Source organism: Tachysurus fulvidraco, chromosome 19 (genome assembly GCF_022655615.1).
Source record: "Tachysurus fulvidraco isolate hzauxx_2018 chromosome 19, HZAU_PFXX_2.0, whole genome shotgun sequence".
Taxonomy (NCBI): Eukaryota; Metazoa; Chordata; class Actinopteri; order Siluriformes; family Bagridae; genus Tachysurus; species Tachysurus fulvidraco.
This window is the reverse complement of record NC_062536.1, coordinates 10,274,993-10,301,968: the sequence shown is the minus strand read 5'-3', so window position 1 is coordinate 10,301,968 and position 26,976 is coordinate 10,274,993. Positions and strand designations below refer to the sequence as shown.

At 40.3% G+C, this 26,976-nt stretch overlaps 1 protein-coding gene across 8 annotated transcripts in view; it reads left to right on the top strand.

Moving 5' to 3' along the window:
* The window catches only part of phf21b (PHD finger protein 21B), a 64,470-nt gene that overhangs the window by 29,281 nt on the left and 8,213 nt on the right, over positions 1-26,976 (top strand). For 4 of the 8 annotated variants that reach the window (XM_027151249.2, XM_027151247.2, XM_047803922.1 and 1 more), the window contains 3 exons: positions 16,166-16,399; positions 24,892-24,984; positions 26,495-26,821. In XM_027151249.2, the coding sequence (XP_027007050.1) occupies positions 16,166-16,399; positions 24,892-24,984; positions 26,495-26,821 (654 nt within the window). Of the gene's footprint in view, positions 1-992; positions 1,087-8,573; positions 8,682-15,344; positions 15,427-16,165; positions 16,400-24,891; positions 24,985-26,494; positions 26,822-26,976 lie in introns of those variants that run through there. The other 4 variants (XM_027151251.2, XM_027151253.2, XM_027151250.2 and 1 more) reach the window with 4 other exon arrangements.

Genomic DNA, 26,976 nt, shown 5'->3' with positions numbered 1-26,976 from the left:
CTCCTCCTCCGCTCTCTCTGTCTCTCTCTCTCTCTCTCTCTCTCTCTCTCTCTCTCTCTCTCTCTCTCTCTCTCTCTCACATGAACACACACACACAAACACACACACGCACAGTAAATATACACACATTCCATTAGGCCTGAGTCAAGTGACAGTATATTCGTTTTCCAATTTTTTTCACATGACTCCCAGGATACTGCCATGTGTATGTAGGCATGAGATTACAACGGCAACAGGTATAAACAATGCTGTAAAGACAAGCGTGCGAGAGAAAAGCACGGTACACGAGCAGATAGATTTTAAATATGACAAATGTCAGTCTGTAACACAGACATAAAACAAGAGGAGAGTGAGAGAGAAAGAAAAAAGAGACACAGCAAAACAAGTAGTGAAGGTAAATATCAGCTCTATTTTACGAAGCTGAGATCGAAATAGAATATTCTAGCAGCAAAAATGATATTTGTCGATTATGCTGCAAGGTTATAAAACCGGTTAGCAATCCGTCTCTGACGGATTTGACATGACGGGAAGCGTTTGGTAGATCAGGAAAATGTTAGATGTGTAAATGGCTTCTGTGCTGCTTTCAAAAGGTGTGACAAAGGAATGGTGGAAAAAGGCAATTCATTAGGTCTTCAATTCATTACGTGTCAGTGTAATTTCAGCAGGAGCTACAATTCATTATGTGGTGCGAGTCAATTTCTACTCTTGTTTGGTGGCAGGTTTATATATCCAGCCTTGACAATTCAACCACCGAACCCAAAGATGTTTGAGAGACGAGATGAGCTAAAAAAAAAAGGCATAATTAAAACAAAGTGTGTGCTTCATGATATGCGCATAATTGTTGCGGTGAATCGGTTTGTGTAATTGAGGTCGATTTTTTTTTGTTTCCTGTTCCAGGTTGTCCTGTAAATGGATATATTTGCATTTTGTGTTGTTGTCTATGGACTAGCATGCTGACAGCACAGTGTCAGCCAGAATGCTTTTTTTTTCAGATTCATTTCAGCATCCCAGTGTGACAACCTTTTAACAACATGATGGCATAATGAGGTTTTTGGGAGCTCAATAGTGGTGGCTGCTCTGTGAATTGTAAGTAAAGTAACTAATGCTTTTTTGATGTAGGACTATAAGAGCACAATATATCTAAGAACATAACCAGATTTAGACTTGAGGTGCTGGATATTTGATGCTCCAGAAAAAGCTACAGCAGTTGAAATTCAGGATGCTTGTAAATGCATGTAAGCCAGGATCTCACTGTTTTAGTGAATCGGCTCATTTTAAGTGGCTACATCTTCAGGTCTAATGTCCTTATATACTGTAGATATACTGTACTGTATATATGTATTGTATTTTTCACTGAATTAGCACACGCTAGGCAGCACGATTGACTAGTCTTTCATGCTAGGAATCACGTCATTGTACCCGCTGGTTAACAGAGATGGCAAATAATTAAACAGACTTTGCTTTCAGAAGCTTATATTCATATAGTTCTGCTGCACACACAATCCCTCAGGTTTGTAATTTTGTCAGTTTAAACTCGTGTGTCCTAGAAAGCTTTGCTGTTGCATTATTGAGATCATTTGTGAGCAGTGTAATGACCGTCTGAAGTGTGAAACACCTTTCTTTGTTTCCTCCCAAAGGCGTCATTAGGCACAGCTAAGGAGGACGATAAATAGAGAGTCATCTGAAGGCACAAAGTGAAGTTGTTAAACGATTCTCTGGAGCGTGCTAGAGTGCATGCAGAGAAGTACGATGGCTCTAGTTCACTGAAGCTCAGGGCCTGTCTAGTTGTATCGTCTATGAATTCCTTCTCTCTTTCTCGCCCCTCCCGTCCTTCTCCATGTCGATTTCCTCTGTTCCTGTTGTCTGACAACAATTAATAGCCTTTGTGGGAGCTTCTGTGGCCCCCTTGGTTTGTATTGAGTGTCTGTTCACCTTGTCCCGGGCAAGCTGCAACACGAAGGCCCTTGTTCTTCCGTGTGCCTGTTTGTCACTGAGAAAGAGGTGGCCATACCTGGTACTAAATCGCCACCTGCTATGAGCAAATTAAATATTGAATCATTCTATTGACTCAGAGATCTAATTTGAAGCGATTGTGAATGAGCGATAAAGCTGCATAGAAAGAGTTGGTGTTTTCATGTGCACTATAGGCCTCCTGTTAAATGAGTGAAGAGCATCTGGATGAGCCATTAGGAAGTGGGTTTGAGAGCAAAAGTTGGGCCATGTTATCTGGGAAGGCAGAGATTAAACTCAACCTACTTGTGTGCTTTCACTTACTGTATGTCTACGTGTTTGATGTGAGATTGTTGTCAGTTTGGTGAAAGCCACGTAGAATGTTGAGGATGTAACCAAGATGTGACCCATGGAGCAACAAATGATGTCCACAATGTATAGACCATTGAACATGAAGAGCAATAGTTCTACACAATATTTTAACCTTGTGTCAAGGTAATGGTTGTATGAAGTGTACTAAGAAAAAGGAACAGTGACAGAGGAGAGAGATATGTGTATGTGTATGTGTATGTATGTCTATGAATAATCCTCCTCATAGGAAAGTGGCATATAGGCATTGTTGACAGAAGCTCCGGTGAAGGACAGGTTTCAACAGGAGGGACTGAGACAACAGAATAATGATTTTCCAGTAGTGTGCGCATGCGGCGGCTTGGTGGTGGGGGTGGGAATAGGGTGGGGTGTATTCCTTCTGCAGCTACACATTGCGATACCAATAACCTCTCCACGGTCCTGGCAAGCCCCTGCAACACAGTGAGAATCAGACACTGTCCCTCATCTAATGTGCTGCCTCTTCAGCAGATCCAAGCACATCACGCCCGTTCTGCCAGGAATGAAATGAACATTCAAATCCTCCGTGTCAATATTTGCCGATGGGCTCTGTTCAGAGCTCTGATATTGAAAGCTGCCGTCACGCTCTAGAGGGTGAGAGACTACACGGCAACTCACCATCAGACATTAATAATAGGAAGACTATTGATGAGAAAAGCAAGACTATTTCACTTCCTCCTCTGCCAGCATCCCAAATGTGTTGCACAGAGATGTTGCCAGCACCCAAACAAAACTGCAGGTGTTGTTAAAGAGCCCAGCACAAACATGGGAAAAGCTGGACAGTTATCAATTAGCTCAGGTGTGCTTCATGTACTGAATGAAAGTGAAGACTATATAAAAAAAAGAATAAGCATCTACTATGGGAGCCATTAGACTTCTTTGTTGATAATGTAAAGCTGCAGAGGAGACTTGTGGTTAATTAAGACTGAGAATCCAATTGGGGCACCATGTTGTATGGTCTCGTCTCCTAGGTTCAGTGAGGCAAGGCCCGGTTTTTCAATCTGTCAAAATTTTACAAGCTTCTCATCAGATACACGCTCAGACTAATTAAATGTGTGTGTGTGTGTGTGTGTATATATATAAAATATATATAAGGGTGCTGTCATGTGCAGTATTGTATGGAACTGTATACATTTATTTATGACATTTAAAAAATGCCCTTTACCAGAGTGACTTACATTTTATACAGCTGAGGGTTAAGGGCCTTGATCAGGGACCTAGTGGTAGCAACTTGGTAGACCTGGGATTTGAGCTCATGACCTTCCAATCGGTAGTTCGTCACTTTAGCCACTAGGCTACCACAGGATACCTGGAACCCTGGTGCTTTTTTCCCTCTTGGTGTGGTTTGTTTCACCATGGCATGATTAACCCTCATGAGCAAGTTGGTTTCATTGTGGTTCTGAACAAACTCCAGTACAATAAAAATGTGACGTGATTCTGAATCAAAGTATGTTGAATAACATGCTGTATTCGGGGTTTGGCAGAGTTTTTCTTTACATGTCGGATCCTAAACTTAAGTGAAGCACTGCAGAAATGCCATGTGTTCTGTATTTTACAACTAACAAACCAAAAAGAGAAAATAAATATATGCAATTATCTTGTAATTTATTGGGCACTCTGTTGTCCATGCTCTGTTGATTTTGTAGAGGTTTATTTATTTCTGTCACATTTTTAACAAACATGAATAGTGAGTTTTATGAATATGCTTTCAGTCCTACACGCCACTCGGCCAATGTTTTTTGCTCTCCATTTTTATTTTTTGTCTGTATTTGCAGTGTGAACCCAAAACAAGCTAAACAGCAAGCAAACCAAAAGTATCGGTTTTGCTCAGACTTAAACCCAAAAACAAACTAATGTGGATAAAAGTGCAGAAAACCTCACCTGGATGGTATAGTTTCAGTGTAGGCAGTCTGGATATTTTGGTGTGTCACAGCCATATGGCAGGAAGCCTTTCCAATTTGCTCGATTGTGAAGACTTTTGTTTCTGAATATCACAGTGAAATATCTATTATTGTATTATGTTACATGTTCAGAAACTTTGACACACTCTATATATCTATAAATAGTTGACCGATGAGCCGTATCATCACGTAAAATTTGATGATACAAAGCATGATGATACAGAAGCAATTCAAGCAGCGGTGTAACTTCGACTGTCCACTTCAGCCACAGTCAGTCCGCAGCGTAGCTGTCACACATGCTGGTTTTGGTCTCTCCTTCTTCCAACCTGTCCTATTACAATGAAAGGAGGCACCAACTAACTGCCTCCGGCACAGGGAACAGAGGCAAGGGGATCTTTTTGTTTCCACTAACCTCAGGGTTTGCACAGGAAGTTTGAAAAAAAAAAAAGTCTTTTATGACTCTTTATGGGACATATCTCTCTATTGCTAAAGCAAAAATGTGCAGTTTGCCGAGAATACTTAAATACTAAAAATTCATTTATACTTAATTTGTTTAAAAGGGGGGGAAATAAATAAATAAATAAATAAATAGAAAAGATTCACACCTCCAGAGATCCTAAGTAGATTGACCGCTGCTGTAGTAATACCGAAACTGCCTAATGCTTAGAGGTAATTCAGACTGCCTGCTGATCTGGTTGTTTATTCATGACAGATGATGGCTGGAGCTCAGGATTAAGAGCTAGTTGGGGATTTACCGGCTGTCCGTGGGGCTTTGTTAATAAATGAGGGCTCTAGGGGTGGCATAAGAAAGTTACAACCCATGCTCTTTTGTTTGTTTCTTTGTGGTGCCCCGTTGCATAGTAGCTCCACCTTCCTGGCTCTCTTAAAGAAATAATGCCTCTCTTAGAGAAAGAATGGCTGTTTGTGTGGAGTTGCAGCACCTCCATCATGTCCTGCTGGGTGCTGGTACACTCAAGTATAAGGGCAGCACTAGCCTCTGTGTGGCTGCATCTTTGTAGCTGCATCTGTCCCTGCTCTATTGTTTGAAGGAGTCCATCTGCTGGCCTCTCTCCACCACAAAAAAGCAATCTCTCCCTCCCTTTCTCTCTCTCTCGCGTCCCAAAGCCTGCTGCTTGCATAGGCAACCCCCTCAACTCCCCTCCCCCTCCTATCAGAGTGTGCCAGCTGTCCCATTTCCCCCAGATCCTCTCTCTCTCTCTCTCTCTCTCTCTCTCTCTCTCTCTCTCTCTCTCTCTCTCTCTACCTCTCTACCTCTACCTCTACCTCTCTCACTCTCTTTCTCCACCAACTCTCCTGTCCTTCCAGTTCCCCCATGCCTTCAAGGCCCTGCTCCCACAGGAGCCATAACACAGCGATATAGAGTGGATAGAGGCAGACGATCCGTGCAGTACAACACCGCAATAAAATACTCTGGCAGAAGTCTTTTACTGCTATCGAGAAAGTCACGCTCTGACGTTTTTTTTTTTTTAGAACACCGGATTAGTTACAAGGTTCAGCAGCAGACAAAATCTTACGTCTGTACATCTAAAGGATGGGCTTTCACCTAGCTTTTACTAATGACTTCTACTGTAAACCCCTCGTCTTGTTCCTTCTCAGTGTGTGGAAGTGACAGTTGTGAGTATTGATCACGGTATCCTGAGGGTGCTGTAAAATTAGATGTATAATCAGCTACCATGAGTCTGATGAATTCAAACCATAATAAAAGCTCTCGGAATGATAAAAGTCTTCATTTCAATGGAGATGGCGAGATAGCATTAGGCACTGAGCTACCGTAATTCTCAGCAGATGCCCTTCGTCTTTGCCGAACAAACAAGTTAACAAACAAAATATTGGCATTTGCTTGGACCACGCTGGGGATTATTACATCGCTTCAGGCCCACAGATCCATCCCAAAAGCCTCAGGCCTCAGGGCTTGTAGTAGAAATACTGCTGCACTGCGACCACACATAAAACATGGTTCAGGCATTCGGTTGGAAAAGAAAAAGAGGACTACTGAAACACAACAGATGAGAGAGAAGAGTGATAGAACTTCTGTGAAGCAGTAATGATAGACATTAACCAGACAACAATTAATACACATGTAATGACCTGTGCACAGTCTCTGCCATTGCTCGTTTTATTATTATCTCCCTTTATGAGGCAACAATAAGAATGATCAGTGTCTCCATCGCTCTATAACTCTCCTCATGCCATTTACTTCATATAGAGAATTTGACCTTTCTGTGGTCGCTGATTGTTGCCATGGTGAGTCAATAGGCTCCAGCGGGCTGCATTCTCCCCGGGCCGGGCCTGCCGAGGACGGAGGTGAGCAAATAAACGTCCTCATTATGTCAGAGGCTGCAGATTCCATATCGCTCCCTTCAGAGTCACTCCTATTGCAGTGTGATAGTAAAAGCCCCTGCACAGTCAGAGCAACAGAACCATTCCCACTTATTTTACAGGCTGTGCAGATAAAAGGGGCAGCAATTTCTTTTTGCTGCGATGATGATACAGTTCTAAGGCTTTGATAAGGAAAAAAAAAACATATTTTTGACGAGGGCTTTAGCTGCTTAATATAATGTCATATTGGAAAATTACTTGACACCCGATGCAGTTTTATTAGCCTAGGCTGTACATCGAATAACATGGTGCTAAAAGAGAACGACTTTTCAGAAATCCAGTCAGACTTCATCCACACGCTCACTTCATATTTGCCTGAAGGCTACATTTAATGTATTGGCAAAGAGAGATGGATAGAGAAGAGACAGTGAGGGGTGGATAAAAGTGAAGGAGTAGGAGCTGTGTGCTCAGGGAAATATGACTTGAATGTACCTTGCCTGCTAGAAATTTAAGTCGATACTGGCAGTCACATGCAGTGCTCAAAGTACAGCAGCGGAACAATCCTGCTGTCAATCATTACCGTGACAAAGCTTCCAAATACCGCTCCTCAATTCTTTCTACGTCTTTGTTTTTGGGCCCCTGATGAGCAGTTGGAGGATGAAGCGAAAGCGTATCGTTGTATGAGAAAGGAAGGAATGTAAAATGCACTAGGTAGAGCTGCTGAATGTTTGATGACACTGAGGGCTCTTCAGACCTTGTTTGCATGCATTAAAGGATGTCTGTGGACCCTGGCTTGGCCAGATGCAATTTCCAGTGCCACAGAGGGTGCTGACCTCCTACGAGCTGTTCTGAGTTAAGTCAAGTTCAGCCCTGATTATGTTTTCATAGGCACGTGTCTGTCGTTTCTAGGCTCCTTACATCCACAGGCCCACAGGGACCAGTTCAGTTCATTTGGAACCCTCCACCCTTCAGTGCAGATACATTATGAATTTGTTGCAGGATTGCTGATGTCTTTATTGAACTCATTCAAGTTTCAACATATCCCAAGATTTATGACACTGGCATCATGCCTGTTTTTGCATATGCAAGGATTTTCTGTTTGGACACAAATAAAGAGTCTTGTACAGCTCAACACATATAAAAGTGCTGGACTGGTTTGTCTTATTGTTCATTTTAAAGTCATTTGCAACCAAACATTGTGATACATCCAAATAAAGTCCAGTTTAAAAAGTGTTTTCACTAATTAAAATGCAATTATGAATTAAAAGGCAATTATCAGTAAATTCTTCCATTAAAAGTTAATATTATTTGCCTTGGCTGTTATTATAATTGGAAGCACTAGCTAGGTAGGGTTACTTCTGTGCCTTTGAGTTTTTAGCTTGTCGTATTTTAGTTATATTCAAACATTATTTTAAAACGTTTGCACTCAGCATTTATTATATATTTCGCGACAATAACAATATATGATTGCTACACTTCATTTTGATTGCTTGTCATTATTGCTGCAGCTAAACAAACCTACTGCTTCTCATTCTTCACCCTGTGGTGGAGACGACTGACATCACCACACACACGTTCAGTGAACTATTTCCATGTTTGTTTTTATTTTATGTCACAAAAACTCATTAATGAGTAGGCTTTTCTTGCTCATGCCATCATTAGTCTCTATCCCAGCCTCTTCCTCCATTCACAGGTAGTGTTATGTCATGAAAAACAGACACAGGGACACGGGTAATCGACTAGGGTATGAATAGTTTGGGATATTATATTTAAAAAGCATGAATGCGCCTTTGTGCCATTTTCCCTCGACTGGTTTCTAAATATAACCCTGTATAACATGTGATTGTCTTAAATGCACAACACTGTAGAGGATTAAAAGTAGTTAATATATTCTTAGAGCAGTAAGCCCTGTCTGAGTGTGTCATGGGATTTGCAGCACCTGGTGCACTGTGGTACTTCCTGGTTTTGTGGTCTCTCCTATGCTTGAAGATGATGGGAGATGACAGGAAGCAGGCGGGGTCTCTTGTAATGAAGCTCTGACTAAGCGGCAGGGAAGGCTTCACAGTGACTACATTGGCTTGTCCTACACTGAACATGCATTAAGTAAGTAAATTAAAGAAATATATGCAGCAGTTAAGGACAACAGTGTTATAGCATTTTGTTGTAATATGCAAGGACACTGGTTTAAACATAAAGCACGGTTTTATTGCTTATTAGTTGTTTGCTAAAAATACATGAAGGCTTAATGGACTGTTGAAATTTTAATTTTGGCTCATTGACATTTGTTATTTATATTTCAAACGCTTTAGTAATGGTTTGCATTCTCTGCACACACACACACACACACACACACACACACACACACACACACACACACACACACACACACACACACACGATGGAAGCTCCTGTGCTTGACAGATACGAGATGTGACGATTTGACCGTAGCAAACAGAGGGGAATATCTCACTGTGAGAAGTGCAGAGAATTAGATGCATGAGATTGAATCATTCTAGTCTAAGAAACTAGTGTCTGGGATGAGAATAATGTGCAACAACATGATACATTTTTATTCTCCTCTCCTCCTGCCTGAAACATGCTGCCTACACATATTGGTCTGTTGAGTTAAAGATGCTGGAAAAGCAGTAAAAGTCTGTTAACATTCTGTAATGGCATTGCATTACTAACTCCTCCTCACCCCCACCCCCAACAAAAGAAAGAAAGGACCCCCCCCTCCAAAAAAACCCCCCAAAAAACCAAATAAATAAATAGATAATAAAAAGTTCATTAAACAACACCCAAAAACAAATGTAATTATCTATGAAAGTTAAATAACGCCCAAAATAATGAATGTTTCCATTTCCAACATGATTTTTTGTCATGATTCGCTTTGCTATGGAACATAATGAACTTTTGCATGGAAATTAATGGGACAAGAAGCAAGTAATCTCATTTAATAACTCCCTGCAGATTTCCTGAAAATAACTAGAAACTATTCATCCTTAAATGTGAGGATTACTCCATCAGCCTGTTCGAATATTCTTTCTTTACTCTGGGCTACGGCTCATGTTTTCTTGTATATGATCGTCACTTTTGAGCAAGAGACAGCAGTTTTCAGCGAGACAAACTGTTCTACCTTTGTGCCAGACAGCGAAAAGCATTTCTTTGTACTTTTGAGCGCAATCCCACCAAAATGCAGTGAATTAACTCACAATTAAACAAAAGCACATATTAATTTCGGCTGTGCCAAAAGTTCTGCCGGTGCGCCACTTTCACCAAACAACAAAACACCTTTTCTCACACGTTAATGTGGTGCATTCCAATGAGTTCATAGTCAGAGGAAGGAAAATTAGACCTCAGGCATGTATAATTTGCATTTAAATGGATTTATTGTCTACAGATGGCGTGACAGGCAGTGGCCACACTATCAAATTGTTTTCTGTAGAAAGAAATAAGCAGTCGGGATTTAATTTAGCTTTTACCATAGACGGGTGCATCAGAAGCTTTAGTGGACAGAGGAGGCATTTGCTATTTCTCAAGTGCTGTAATGAAGGATCTGTGTGATGCGTATCTAAGCAATGCCAAAGAAACTATATTAATTATAATCACTCTTTTATTGACTCATAATGCTCAAGATAAACTGTTGTTGTCTATTATTTTCTGGGCCAGTGCAGCTTTTTTTGTGCGTCTGGATTCAGGGTGGATTAATGATTGTTACCATAGCAGCAGTGCTGATGATGATAATAATAACAACAACACCACCAATAATAATAATAATAATATAAAAACTCTATACCCCGGTGTAAACACATGTTTTTTCAAATGCATGCAGTTGTTTTTGAATATTTTTAACAGAAGTTTGATTAAGACGTATAAGCGTTCGTGTGGAATAAGATGTCAGCTCAGCAAATGGCTTTTGTGATACAAGGTTGCTTGTCAGGTTTATTCCTACACCAGATGGGCGCGCTTGTTGTTACGCATGCAGTTTCAGCTTCACCCTACTTGGGATAAGGTTTCCTGGAAATATGGCGTCTGTTAAATGCCAGACCTAAATACAACACCCTTCTTTTGTTTTGGCCCCCTTCACCAACATGGTCTTTAAGTTGTGAAAGATACCACAAAAACTCTCTTATTGTCAGACTTTTTTTTTTGTTTATGGCTACATTATATCATGTGTTGATTAATTTCCACCATAAGAAACCCTGGCATCCAGACCCCAGGGTGCATGGGAGGCTGGCCTAGAGCCCAGAGTTTGGCATATGGATCTTGGTGCCCAATCAAAGCCACACACACACACACACACACACACACACACACACACACACACACACACACACACACACACACACACACACACACACACAGACACACACACACACACACACACACACACACACACACACACACACACACACACACACACACACACACACACACACACACACACACAACTGGATTATCTCTCTCCCTTATGGAAGCACATTGATTTATGGCCTTGCTTTAGAGTGCCTTCAGTAGAGGTGGCTTCCACTAGAGACAAACTGGGTATGCCTTGTACTTTGCATATCATCCTAGTAGCCTGTGGTATTTGATTGACATGTTGAGGCCTTGCTGATAACGTGTCTATTCTGTGGCAGTTATTGATAGGTGACATGATTCATACACACGTCACTATGAGGCAGTGAAGGATGCTCTGTCTATTGCAGCGAGTTTTGGTATTGAGTCTTGGGTGACTGAGTTAAAATTCACCCCAGCCTTAATACCAATATGAGAAGGTCATTCGTATCATTCACCATTCTGTCCATTACTGCAGACCTGATGTAATGGACTTTTCCTCTACATTTAATCAATTACATTCGTTCAAATAACCGAATGACTGAACTTGTAAGAGTAGTATATTGATTTTACATTGGGCTACTGGGAAAAATATTATTATTATTATTATTATTATTATTATTATTATTATTATTATTATTATTATTATTATTATTATACTGTCCCATTTTTTCTTTAGAAAATCTTTAGTTATTTTTACTTCATAAGAAAATGTTCTCTTTTCATCTTGCTGTTATAGTTATTCTACACACACCTCAAGACCCTGTGAACTGCCTTACTGAGCCGTCACTCATCCCTGCTGCCAGTGTCACCATGAACTTTTGAGTGGCTAAAGGATCAGGGATGTTATGCACTTTAAAGGACCATTTCAAACCAGACCTCTGAGTTCAATGGCAAGCTAATGCTGATATTCAGGCTTTTTGACGCCTTCTGATGGGAGTCAGGGATAACTTGAATGAATCATCAGGCACTCAAAGTGAAGTTAGCACAAGCACTTTCAGCAGATTTGGCTGACATTGAAGCGGTATTCCTCTTCCGTTAAATCAACACAGTCTGTTAATCATTAGCCCCCGAAATGAAAAGGCAACAGCATCGTTGCCGTCGAAGAAGGGGAATAGGGAGTTTGGTTGATTCATGTTTTGAATTGAGATTCCTTAAGGCACCAATTCTAACTGCTGTTACCAAATTTAGCCTAAGCACTCTCCTAATAAGAGACATCCATCATCACCGTTTCTTGCTATACTGCAAATACACATAGCAATGACAGGGTTATGAGAGAAATTGACAGTAACCCTTTCTTCCCCTTTCCACACAAACACACACTCTGACTGCCTGTTCCTCACACTGATCACCATAACAACACCTGCCTGCGGTGTGCATTTTGATTGGGTCCAACTGCCACATTCATGCTGAGAAGTAGTCCTTTTATGTAGTGGGTTTGTCAAGAAGTGTTACACCAGCACATAGCTCAGAAAAATGAGATTTTTGAATGTTATTGTTCTCTTTGTGGACTCGTATTAATCCAGCTTAGTCTCTAAGGGACCCCAACTGTATTGTACAATTATTTCAAGCATAAATGATTGATTTATTTGTACGGCCACATCAGTATAGTAATGATGACATGTTTGACTTAGAATCTAGCTTTGCCATTTGTTCTCCCAAAAGACAGCAATTTACTTGTTGTTTTGCATCAACTTTAAAGCTGACAGCTCTACTGGGCAATTATAGCCTCAGAGGCAGTGTTATTATTGTCTGGTGTTGCACTTCACACTTTGTATACATTAACCAAGGCCTTTTTCAGCTTTATGCACACTGAAGGGCTTCTAATGGCTTAATATGACCAATTAAGTCTCTCCTTCGCAAACACATGTATGATCCTGGATGAAGAAAACAGTGTGGCTTGCAGCTCGTAGTGTAGCAGGACAGTGAAGTGCACATAGTATGAAAGTTAAACATGGCCACCTTCCTAAAGCTCCTGTTTGCCTTCACACCACAAGTCACCTCAGTACAAGACAAAAAGCTGATCTTTGTGCTCAGATTCTGGGCGAAGGTTTGTATTTTGCAATTATTCTTTGGTAAAAGCAACTGAAAAGGATGGAGCTTTTTAACAACTGACTACCATTTTAGCCGTTTTGCATCTCATAGTGTGTTTAGAATGTCGGTGCATAAGAGTGTACAAGTGTATTAGTGTATTAGTTAGGGCTACTGAAATGGGTGACCTTTGAGACAATCAGAGGTGCGCTGGGATGAACACATGGGGACATTAGGCCAGATGCAAGCTGGTGCTGAGGTTGCCCGTGGATTACATCGATTCCCTGAAACAACGACGACTTACCACACACATTGTGAGGGCATTAATAAATAACACCAAGTAAATGAGTCTTTTACTGACACCGTAACTCAACAAACAGCAGGCATTTTTGTGCTTACAGGACACACTTAGACATTAAGTGTTTTTAATAGACCCGGTTAAAAACGTTTATCTACCTTCTATCTTCATTCATCTCTGCCCTGATTCTGGGTTAATATACGTCTGGTGGTTAGCCATCTACTGACAAGTACAGTGTGTAGGGAAGCAAAGCTAGGTTTTCTTGGATCTGTCATTTAAAGAATTCACAGTTTCTAGTGCATAAGCATTCATTAAGGTGTAGCAGAAGGCAACAGGACTGGAGAAAATGATCCTGAAGTGAAGAGTTGTAGGAAAATGAGAGGAGTCGATTCTGTTATTCAAAGTGATAGGATTATAGGGCAAGATCTACTTCAGTGCACAGACTTAGAGAAGGCTGTAAGAGGTGGAGAGTGTGTATAAATCAAGCTCACAGCTGGGTACAGTATTAGAGAGAAGCATGAAAATGACTGCTCATCTCTGTCAAGAGTTCACCATCTCTCTCTGTCTCCAAAGAGCAGAGATATTCTTCCGGTGCATGAATATCTTAAATATAAATAATGTTTATATATTTATCAGGTTCTTATTCTTTTGTCCACAATTCTATTGTTATCTATTACTATAAAAAAAACAAAGAATCTTCAACAGAAAAGAAACAGATGGTTGTTAATTTAAAATCAGCTAATGGATGCAAAATAAGGGGGGGGCTGGGGGGTAAAATAATGAAAATAGCATTACACACAATTAGGACCATAACAAACAGGCTTCCGTGTCCGAAAGTAATTTACCATTTAATTTTCCATCCATTCCATTTTCCTCTTTTAACTGCATGAGAATGTGAATGCCAGAATGAGAGGTTGAATGAGCTGAGAAAGGGGAAAGGGAAGGAAAGTACCCTGTTGTGTTACTTTCAGATTGTTTCTTCTTGTAGGTCATGCTGATTAGTGCAGATTCTGGCACAAAGCAAGAATTTAGTTTCCTCTGAGATCTGAAGATCTGTACGGCTCCATATAATACCCCCACACCATCACTTCCACCATCACTTTCCCTCGTCACATCCAGGGTCTCATCACCCCCCACCCACATCCTTTTTCTACTGCCCGAGTTCCCTGATCCCTTAAATTCAGAGTGCACTGGGCCGCCCAGGCTGCCTGATCCTCCTCTATAACACACAACAGAGGCTGCTATCCTGATTAAGCATGCAGGGGGGAAAGCAGAGGCTTCTAAATGAATCTCAAGCATTCTGATATTTTCTTTCACTGAACGTTGCTGTCTGTGTGTGTGAGTGTGTGTTTGTGTGTGTGTGTGTGTGTGTGTGTACAAGACCCTCTGCACTCAGCCTAGGTAATTGTGAGTCCACCAAGCTGTGAAGGCATTGAGCATAGCCTCCCTGCTGCACAGACACTGCAGAAGAAAAAAACAAACTAGAAAATGCAAGCTGAATCTAATCAATTTGGTCTATTTGTTTATTTATTTTTGCTCTGCTTCAATGCAAACAGAGTATTTTCCCAGCCCCAGCCTCAGAGCCTGATGTAATTTGGTGCAGAGTAGTGCATGAGAAACATGATATATCTTTAAAGGAGCGACACATTTAAAATAACATGAAGCGTCTATTGGATTGCGCATGTACCACGGAATATCATTATACCTAACGGGACTTCCTGATCATTGCTGAAGCTCTTTTTTATTTGTAACTCAGACTGTGTGTGTTATTAGCAACAGAAAGAGAGGGAGCACTCGAAGGACATGCAGAATATGCTCATTTACTTTAAGGGTATGTTTCCAAGGCTGGCCAAGTGAAAGGGGAGCAGGAGAGTGAGTGAAATGGCCTCCCATGTTGAAATGGCTAAATATGAAAGCCCCCTTTTCCCCCCTCCCCCTGTACACACAGTTCATAGAAAAACGATAAAAGGCAAAGAGAGAAAGACAGGCAGTGGAATGGAATATAAAATATTTAGTGTGTCTCCTCTTTCAGTGGTGGGAGTGTGAATTGTACTTATCTCGGGTTGGGATTGTTTTTTTTTTGTTCATTTAGTGTAGTGGGTGGAGTGAAAGACGGAGCGAGGAAGAAAGAGATACGGAGGAGAGAAGGACACGATTAGGACAGATCTGTAGCTTGTGAGACAAGTAAGCTTTCAGGGAAGCAACAGACTACGTATGTAGTTTGTGCTGGTTTTGTTTTCAAGGTCAAAGCAAAAGGGCCGAAAGATCTATTTCCTTTTCCGTTTTCCACAACAGGTAGAGAAAAGTGGCTGAAGGAATAAATAAACAAATACAAATGGGCCAGAATTAAAATTTCAAATGTTTGGAGTCCTAAATTATAATAATCTCCGCTGTTAAATTTCACTCGAGTATTTCATGCAATACATCAGTATATCAGTATTTAAATTCACACCTCATGTGTGTTTAAAATGGGAAACAGTGTGGTATTGCTGAATGTGTTAAATGTTTGTTTCCTGTTTATGAAACTTGGTCTGAAAATGGTCTTGTACTGCAAATGCTAATTTGTAAACTCATAATATTGCATTATAAAGGTTACAGTGTGGATGTAAGATTTCTGAAGAATGTCAGCTGATGCATTAAGAAGTAAAACAGTTAATTAATTCTGTAGTGTAGATTAATTCTACCCTTGCCTCTTGTTTGTTCCTTTGGTTGTGTTGCGGATATGGAGACTCAGGGGTGTTACTTTTTCCTTTCTTCCATAACCGCCCCCCTCTCTCTCTCTCTCTCTCTCTCTCTCTCTGTCTCTCTCTCTGTCTCTCTCTCTCTCTCTCTCTCTCTCTCTCTCTCTCTCTCTCTCTCTCTCTCTCTCTCTCTCTCTCTCTCTCTCTCTCTCTCTCTCTCTCTCTCTTTTTGTGTGTGACAGAAGCTAGCTGTAAGAAGTTGTCCTGTGGGGACGCCGGCCAAGCCGCTCTCCCTCATCAAGCCTCCCAGCCAGAGCATCGCCATCTCTGTGGTGCCAAACAAGGCACCTGTTTCCATGGTGACCGCACACATTAATGGACAAAAGGCGGCGAACTCTGACACGCTGCAGACGTCCCCCATCAACCTTCAAACGGCCAACCGAGCACACAGACCGGGGGAGCTGTGCCATTCACAGGTAACCCCACACACATAAATACTACATAACACACAAGGGTGCTTAAAAAAGTTACAGAAGAGTTGCATGCTGTCAAACGTCAGGCACGTTCAGCGTTTCAGGCCAAAACTTTCATTCACCGTTAACTAGTTGCATCTCTAATGTGTTTTTTTTTTAACTAATCAAAGCCGCTAACAAAGTTGTATGAGGTAGGACAGCTTACATTGAAGATACGCTCTGCAATGTACAACGATCTTAAGTTCACAGAATATTTGGGAAACTGGGTCTCTAACAGAAGAAATCATGGGAGGATCCAAGGCTCATTTCCTCCTCTGTGAATTACAAGCTCGTGGTAAAACGATATATAACAGTTAGTTTTAAAATGAAATCTAAATGAGATGGTAGAAAAGACAACTTCCATTTATCCAGGTTCCCACAGCCACAACAAAACATCATTGATTATATTCATGGATTGTAACTTCATCAATTATATAGCTGGCTTTTACTTCTAAAGCCCTGCCCTTAGACTGTAGAAACTTTTAGGAATGGCCCGTCAATTGATTTTGGAAATACTAGGAGCTGTCTCGTCTCTAGTCCTTTAAAGAGTAAGTGTTTTCAAAGCACGATTTAAAACTGTACTCAACCATAGCAAGAGAGAAACCACACCTTAGAAAAATCACACCTTACTCTGTGAAGCTATTTCAAGATCTATACGAACGCCTCGTGTTCACATCGCATGCGTCATGTAGGTATAACATATATCAAATTTTAATGCTTGTCTCTTAAGGAAAACTCATTCAACCTTCAAACTATTGCAGTAATTAAATATCATAACAAAGGGAGCAGATGGCAAATTTATGATAGGTTAGAAATATATTATTATTATTATTATTATTATTATTATTATTATTATTATTATTATTATTATGGTTTGTAGCCTGTAGACCTGGTGAAAACGACTGCAGATGAATGCTTTTTATTTTAACGTATCCAACAGAGATGCCTAACGGTCTCACATCAAGAGCAGTGTTTCCTCAGTGCATCACTCCTTTCCTGGGGGGTATTCGTCTGAATAATCACCCCCTCCTATACACTGTCTCTCTACGTCTCCCTGTCCAAGTCTCTTGGCCTTCCCTTCCCCCTCAGATCTGTCAGATTGAGTGAAAGGGAACAGGGAGAGAGGTCAGGCAGCAGGATGGTTTTTACAGCTCTTTGTGGTTGTGGTGTTTAGTGAGTGAGCACAATGCAGCTTTTAACTTTTCCCAGTTGCCAAGGCTCAGAGCTAGTTAGTAAACTGGGGTCAAGCTAGTGCAATTTTACCTCAAAAACACATATTTTAAGAATCCAGGCCAATTCCAGGCTGTTGTTGTTGGAGGAGTAGTAATGGCTGATGGTTTGGGTCCAGGCCACCTGGCTTTTAATTTGGAGATCAATAATGAGTTGCAAGTGCATGGAGTGGGACACTGCATGAATGCACACATTTCGTGCATTGTTTCTGTGTGCAAGTGTTTTGAAGAATTCGTATGGGACTCAAGAGCTGCTTTGTGGTGACAGCAGGCTGATTCAGGTCAGCACTGAAACAAGAACACGCAAAGTGACATCTGCCAAAACAGCAGACTGTAAACAAACTCTAAACAGTTCAGTGAAAATATCGTCAACAACATCTTAGTCTTTTAATCTGGATTTCTTTTTCCCCCTCTTTGGATTGATGTGAATGATGAAAAAGAAGGAATTACAACCAATTATATATCACATATATGATCTCTTGATTCTACACACCACTATACAGCTTACATATGTTCCAAATAATGGGTAATGTTTTTTCTTTAGATGATATTGCTTAGGCACATTTGGGACTTATTATTATTATTTTTTTTTTACAGAGTATACAAATAAAATATTAAGTAATACGATACTGGCAGACTTTCTGTATTAAGCTATAAATCTGTTTAGGCTTTAGATTTCAAACTAAAAACAGTGAATAGGCATGCATAATAATAATAATAATAATAATAATAATAATAATAATAATAATAATAATAATAATAATAATAAGAAGAAGAAGAAGAATCATCATCATCGTCGTCATATTTTATATTTGTTAATGTTTCTTGGAGTAATTTGACCTAGATGTTGCTTAGCAACCTGTGGTCAAGGCAATAATACAAATCTGCTGGAAAAAAAATGCTTTTATTACAAATAACACAAATCTAGAATGCTTTTCAAACAAAAAGTCTGAATGGTCTGAACTGACTGTTGTGTAAAGTGTAGAAGTGTAGGAATGTAAGTGAAAGGACAGCAGAATAACTTTGCTTATAGTGATTTGTTTACATTTTTTTGCAATGGCTGTGTTGCAGCACATGTAACTTCAATTATTATGGTTACACTATTAATAATTATTATTATTACACATAGTTACAAATTGTTTTGGGTCCAGTGGTGCAGTTGTTAGTACAAAGCTCTGGGACTAGAATTGGAATTAAATAAGCCACAGTGACAGAGAAATAATGGTAGTAATCACAAACAAATAAATATAACCAGATACAATAGCCAATAGCTACATTTTACACACACACACACACACACACACACACACACACACACACACACACACACACACACACACACACACACACACACACTCGCACACGCACACAAACACACACAATCACACACATACACACACACACAAACACACACACACACAAACACACACACAGACACAAACACACACACAATCACACACACAAAAACACACAAGCACAAACAAACACACACAAACGTCCATCAAATGACCTTCAGTTTCTCACATTCAGAATTTAGGAAGGATCAGGAAAGGAATTTGAAATGATCTCAAGTTTATTGTTTCCAGGAGGATGAAGAAATGCAGGCTACAAATGTACAAATTTCCTTATTATATTGAGCTTATAAAAAACATTTAATTGCAGTAACATGCGTCTCAGAGATCAATTAGCTACTCATTGTCATGGTTAGAAAAATCTGTGTCTGACCTACTGGTAATACACAGAATTAGTACAGACAATAAAACTTTTAGCAAATGGAATTCTGTGGAGCCAAACAGAGGTAAATATTTTCTTGGTTTAGCTTCTGAAGCTTGAGAATGCTAACACAAGTCTAATGTTGGCCAGCCAACTTTGAGAATGACACACACATGGCAAAGCACACAAGCACAACACATGGCATTAAAATTGGATGCCATTTCCTGCACTTCGCTGAATAGTTTTAATTACACTGACAGAAAAAGTATCACACTGCTGCTCAATTAGCCTCCTTTCACATCCACATACATACGTTTGTGCATATATGTACACATGCATATTCAGCAGGCTTTCATGTGATTTCTCTTGTCACTGTGGATGTGTGTAAACACAGCTGTGAGGCAGTGGTACCTGAGCTTTTCTGCATCAGTTACCAAACAGGCAGCGACGGTTAAAGTCTCCTTGGGGTGCCACTTTAAAATGCTGGCCTTGTAGTAACTGAATGAGAAGGGCACCATGCCCACCTCTGTGCTTGTTTGCCCCACTAGTAGGCACTTGCTTCAATAGACACTACTCAATGGCCTGCTTTATATAAAGTGGTACAACCAGTGCTACTTGAATTGTCCAGTTACAACACAGATGACTTAAACGTCCTGTGATGGCTGCAGTGCTTAGATTTAGAAGATGTCCGTATTGCATTGTGACCAGCTTTGTGCCATGAGCTATAATAGAGTGATCGTTTTTTTCCCCTACTTCATTTTGTGCAATGAGATCATGGTCATACTTTTCTCTGTTAAGGGCACATGGAATGAATCATTTACTCAGAAAAGCAGGCTGTACACTGTGTCCTTACTCCAGTTAAGGTAACTTCCATCACTCAATGTGATTACCATTCAAAACCCACCTTCTAAAGCCAGGGAGGGTGTAAGCATGCAGGCTTTTAGTGGAAAATTGGGTTTTGGTCGTTCATATCTCCCCCAAGTGGCCATCAGCGCCATTGTACACAACAGATTTAGTAGCAGCATCACTGCTGCTGAGCATCAACTGCTGCTGACAGAAGATGTCATTGCTTTTCTAATGCTGAAAATGTTCATGGAGGGAAACTTGTAGAAATGAGATATGGTTTATCTGGCTGAGATTCCGTGATGATGTATTTTACACCATAGCTCATTATGGATTTTTGGGGATTTTTCACAGGGATGCTATTTCATTTTACACTGATTACCAAAGGGAGGTTGTGCACACTCCGCTCGCTTCATTTGGCTTATTGTCTGAAGTTTGATTGTTTGATTTGGGTTTTTGCAGCAATTCCTGTTTGCATATCACACATTATAAACTTTTGTCAGCTACCATTTCATTTCCTTAAAATGATCCCAGTGAATCAGAACAATAGGTTTATAGCGAGGTAGCGATAGCAGTGGATCTGTGTCGAGAGAGCCTTTCATCCTGAAAGTGAAATGAGAGAATGCCTGGTTACAAGTGAAATGTGTCTGTTAAAGTGCGCACTCCGATTCCTCTCGCTCACTCTCCAATTTCTTCTCCTTTCTGATTCCCTGCTGCGTCCATATTTCTCTGAGCTTGTGATGAAAACATGAGACAACATGGCAGAGATACAGGAGACAAACAGCTGTCCTTGGCTTCATTTCTTCTTTTTCAGACAAAACAAACCTCTGTCTTCGGGTTTAAATCTCAATTTTTTCACAGCTCATGACATAACTCAGCATCACTAGCTGACCCAGATTTGTAATATACAATGTAGGATTATGTGCTACAAAGCGAATGATTTAAAACTGTATCTAAACAAACAAACAAAAAAAAGTCTGATTGTGTGGGTTGGAATATTTGAAGAGCATCCTACACCAGGAAAGGCTAAAGCTATGCTGTGTATTTTGGGGTAAGTAAGGAAACACTGAAGGCCAGACTGAAATGTCAGCATCTGAAAGCCAAATGCGTGCCTACTGAAAAGGTTTCTCAATTCAGCATGGAAGAGGAAAAATAAAGGCTAAATGTTTCTCTTTTTCTCCTCTTGACAGCCAAGAAGGAGGAGACATGAGACAGGCAGAGCTGAAAGAAACACTTAAACTCTCCTTCTTATCCTCTTTTTCCCCTTTCTTTATCTGTCTTCTTCAAAATAGCCAGTGAAATTGGGTCCAGTGGATGAAGTGTCAGGGCTCAAAGCTGGATAGGTTTCACAAAAATACCACATACCAGCATGGAACTGAGCCAGACATATATTTTCTGCCCCGTCTGGCTATCACACACAAACATCTTCACTCAGATTGAAGACAGTTTAGAGAGGGGCTTGGGGGTGGGGAACACACACATCTCCCAGGACTACCTCAGCAGCCCCACTGCTTTTTATTCATTACAATAAAATACAGGAATAAAGCAACTTGTAGGTTATGATATTTCTACTCGAGAAGAGGCCTAAGAAAAGGATGCTAAGGTTTTGGGGAGCAGGGGGCAACAATTACAGAAATGAATGCCCTCACCAAGGGAGAATTTTCATCCCCGCCGTTACCATGGGAACAGGCCTTTAACCCCCTCCCCCTACTTTCGCTAGACTTTCTCTGGCACAATAGAAAGAAGGGATTTTACAGCGAGAGAGTGAATGATTATGTTTTTAAAAGGAGGGGAGCCCCAACTTTTCTCATTTTGTTCTCTTTGTTGAGGACACAGGAAGTACAAAGCTCCCTGTGCTTCAAGAACACGAACCTTGCCAATCATTTTAGACAAAACCGCAATCTTGAGGGAAAAAACAAAACAAAAAAACAAACTGAATATATTTAATCCATTTCCAAATATCGGTTGTTCAAAAGACATTGGAATCAGTAATCAGAGACTGCACCGTGAGGAACTTAGTAAAGATCTGGGCCGTGATTCACATATTATATTTTAACACAATACATTAGGCAAAAGGTAAATTATCAGTGTGAGTGAGAGTGTCGTAGTGTGCTGGGCTGTGAAAGCAGTATTTCTTCTCTGCTCATGAAAGGCTGACCTTGAAGGGCAGATTTACTGGTCAAACATAATTCTGTTCCTTATATTTCATTGTGAAGCCCTTGTCAAAGAGCCATTCATACATGCCAACAACTGTACATGTAGTTTCAGATGTGCTCAAGGACTTGGTGTAATTTTTGTATACAAAAGGAATTAGCTAGCTCAACAACTACATAACCAAATGTTACCGCTGTATGTGCCATTTTTCAGTGTTACAGATTATGCTGAAAATGTGCTTGCGATACTGTCCTTCAGATACACTGCTACTGGTAAAGCTACACGAATACATGTCTCAAAGAAAGGCTTCTGAACCTCACATCTGCTGTTCCTCTTACGTCTCTGTTTGTGAACGTGTGTTTGCACTGTGCTGCTGGCTCGCCTCAGCATCTTAAGACCCACTGCAGTGTCATGTTTCACAGCTTGCACTGGCAGTTTGTTGTCTCTACTAATCTGCTAATCAGCTCCTGTACACCAGCATTGTTTAAACTGGCAGTGGAGGAAATAACACAAAGATGGAGAAAGCTTTATTGCTGAAATGTGATGCTGTTTCCGAACAAAACATGCTGTGCTACCGTGTCCTCCTTAAGTGCAGTGTTTCTGTAAGCAAAAGCTCACAAACAAAAGGTTTATATATATATATATAAACCTTTTTATGAATGACAGTAAAAAACATATATATATATATATATATATATATATATATATATATATATATATATATATATATATATATATATATATATATATATGTTTTTTACTGTCATTCTCAGCACATATTGATGTAACACAGAGGCCAACATGTGCGTGGGATATATGTAAAGCATAGTATGAATTTTTGTTTTGAATTTAAAAAAGAAATCCTGGTGTTGTGTTATGCAAGTTGATGACTTGGAATGTAGAGAAAGGCCACCCGTGGTGTATTAATTAAAAAATAGTAATTATTACTGTAGGTTTATAGGCTGTTTGGCCCTCGCCTCCCTCATCTCTCTCTCTCTCTCTCTCTCTCTCTCACACACACACACACACACACACACACACACACACACACACACACACACACACACACACACACACACACACACACACACACACACACACACACACACACAAAACCTCATTTCCCTCACTGGAGATCATTAGTCACTAGGCAAGGGAAATCTCCTGTAAGAGGAATGCCATGTCAGCACTAATGATATCTTTCACACGCTGAAACATACAAGGATTCAATGTTAAAAATGTGTCAAACATTGAGAACTCGATGCAGATCATTCTTTTTCCATGTCATGACAGTCCAGTGAGTGAGTAACAAATTTATAATTTTATTAAAAACACTCATTTTAAACCCACCATTGAGGATCAGATGTATTTGTCCTTTCCTCCTTTGCTCAGCCAACCAGCTATGAATTTTTATTTTTATTTAATGGCTGTTTGGTTTCCTAAAAAGATGAAAATGTGAAAGATGTTGGTGACAGAATGTCTTCCCACTTGGAACTGGCACATTGAAGTGTGTAGAGCCAATCAGATTGCCACCCTCATGCTTTTGAAGTTTTTGGGCAGAAAAGTGTAGAAACTACTATTATTTATATTCCATGGATGAAAGCTCTGATGCAGAACGTAGCTGAAGCTGATTGTTTTCAAACTAAAAACAAATACAGTCCATTACTTCAGTGTTACCTTGACTGCAGCACAAACTCTCTAAACTGACAAGAAGCATGCTTGACAGGCAGGTAGATATTATTCCTTGTCCTGACTCGATGGATGGAGGTTCATGTCATCTTTTTCTTTGCCCTCTAGTTTACTGAGCTGTAACATACACCAGAGTATTACCTCTGAGCAGTTCATTTCATTGACAGTTTTAACAAATTCAACAAATATTACATAAAGATTTAAAATCCTCGCCATTTCGCGTGGTCAAATCTCTGCTAATAAAACAACCAGTGTACATTTCTTCCAGCACCAACCTCCAAATGGATGTCAAAGCTATAGGTATAGCTATTATTTTTCTCCTATACTCAGTTACATACTCCAATATGTATTAAAAATCCATAATCAGCAAAAGAAAAAAACATGCAGCTTTACTATGAATAGTAAAGTCCTTGAGTGTTGGGTCACTGTGTAGAGTCTTTTGAAAACAGCAAAATAATGAACTCGACCGTTTCCTGTGTTTCCTACTGTTTCTCTGGGGAGAGCACTTCCTGAAGCGGGGAAAACAAGTGGGTGTTTGGTTTTGAGCGTCTTTCATGGCAGAGAGTTTAAAGAATGCATTCATGTTTCCTGCTCTTACTCGCTTACTTATTAGCATTGATCCAGTCCTTCACCCTCTCTGGAGGTGATTGGAGAGCAAAATGTACACAAATGAAGGGAATGTGATTCTGAGGCTGTGTTTGGTGGGTGAAATGAAATTTGCTAGTCCAGTCGTAACAGTTTCTTCCTGTCAGCCTTTAACACAACTACTCAAAACATACAGTTTGTTTACAGTAAGTCTAACAACAGCACATCTTTCCTCCATCACAGATGCTGGGAACACTCACAGCAGTGCCCATCAAGGTGCCTCAGGTCAGCTCTCTGCATCGGCTGGCGGGGCAGTCGCCCACTGTGCTACCTCAGGTAACACATGCAAACAGAAAATCACACAATCCTGTTCTTCCTCAGGTCTCACCTGTCACATAAAAACAGACTGCATCCAATGTCTGACAAACTACACCAGAAATCAGCCTTAGCCAAATCTCACCTGAGGGCTTGCTATAATCACACTTAGTTTTAAACGAACACTTTTAAACTACGTGTGCACATTTGGCAAACTATTTCACACGAGCACCTGAGTGTTGCTGTTTTACTTTCAGATCCACCCCCAACCTTAATGTCTACAGTAGAAGCCTAGCCTGCTCGAGTCAGAATTATTTTATTAGAGCTTTGACCTAGTGATTTGATCTGCTTTATTTTTTGGTTTGGGTAAAATAAAATGTGAATTCGTATTTGAAGGCACTTCGATGACCACAATGTAATAATAATAATCGAATGTATTTTAAATTGAAAATGTGAACTGAAAATCCCATGACCATATCAGAATCTCAAACTTTTTCAGAATCTCAAAATATGTTTTTTTTTATTTATTCTCACTATTCACAAAAAAAGTGACTGATTCCAAGTGATATAATGTCACTTATAGTACACAATAAATATTTTTGTTTATTATTAAGTTAGTACATAAATGAGAAAAAAAGAGAAAAGAAAGTATGCTGACAAACTGGTATCCAAGGGGTCTTTTAGGTGAATTTTCTTTTTATATTAATTGGATTGGTGAAATGATATTTTTACTTTTCTAGTACAGTATGTTTTACAGTAGAGACAAGGTTAGATTATTACAGAATACATAAATTTTTTTTTTTGCTGTAAGTAGTTATTCTAGAAAGAAATCATGTATGCAGAGTGAAACATGAGCTCAGATCTGACCGGGTATATTACCATGGTGTGTATTTAGTCTAGCGCCATGTGCAGCAATCTGATCTAAAAAGATCGAATGCTACAGATTTGTGTCCTGTAATGTGAACACTGGCAGACTGAACTGTTGTATGTAGAGAACATGTTTATATGTAACAGAGATAAACAGTCAGAACAGCTCAGCAGTGGGGTATAACACACAAGCTCACTGCTCAAATACAGATCATTGTCCGTTATAGTGCAGGACAAAATGCTGGAGATTATCTGATTAATCACATAGCTAATAAATCTTTACAACTCAGAATCCCAGTCATGCACAACCGTCCATTCAGACTTTGGACACAATTAATCCCTACTCAAGTTGAGCTCATTTGTTTCCACTGGTTGTCTTAATGGATCAATGTAGATAATGGTGTTTGATAAGGACACAAATGAAGCTTGTTTGTTCATGTCGCAAGAAGACCACAGGGGGGCAGCACAGGCCCAAGGTAAGGCCATACTCCTGAGTCATGACCTCACACACGCAGTCAAAACAACAGACACTAAGTGGAAGCTGATAAAACAAAATATGTAGGAATTTGTTTAAAGTCTGTTTACACACATACAAATGATTACAGCACTGGTGTGACTGATACGCACACAAGATTGACAGTGACCCTTCTCTTTGGCCTAACAGGTTAGGCCAAAGACTCTGATCCCGGACAGCCTTCCCCACAGCCCGTGCCAGGAGCAGCAGTCCAGCCAGCCGCTGAGCCTGGCACGTGGTACTGCTGTGGTCAGCCCCAAACGCCAGGGACTTGGTACCTTCAGTCCAGAGAGGATGTCCAGCAGCCAGGGTGAGATCACGCCACCTCCCCTGCCCGTGCCCAGTGTCTCCACAGCCACAGCCAGCCCTGGTGTTGCGTATGCCATCATTTCCGCCACCTCACCCGCAGCCAATGGAGTGGCAGCCATGAGCGAAGCAGTGAAAGTGCAACCTCTGATCTTCAGCCCAGACAGCAAGGTCAGACAGTAGCCTGATCAGCTATCAGCACAGTTTACAGCTACTGTGAAAGCTATCAGACATTTAATCCAAAAGCTCAGTTGTTCTTCCTTTCAAATGAATAGGAAACAGACGGTGGAGAGTAGTCTTATATCTTATGTTCATGCATCAATATG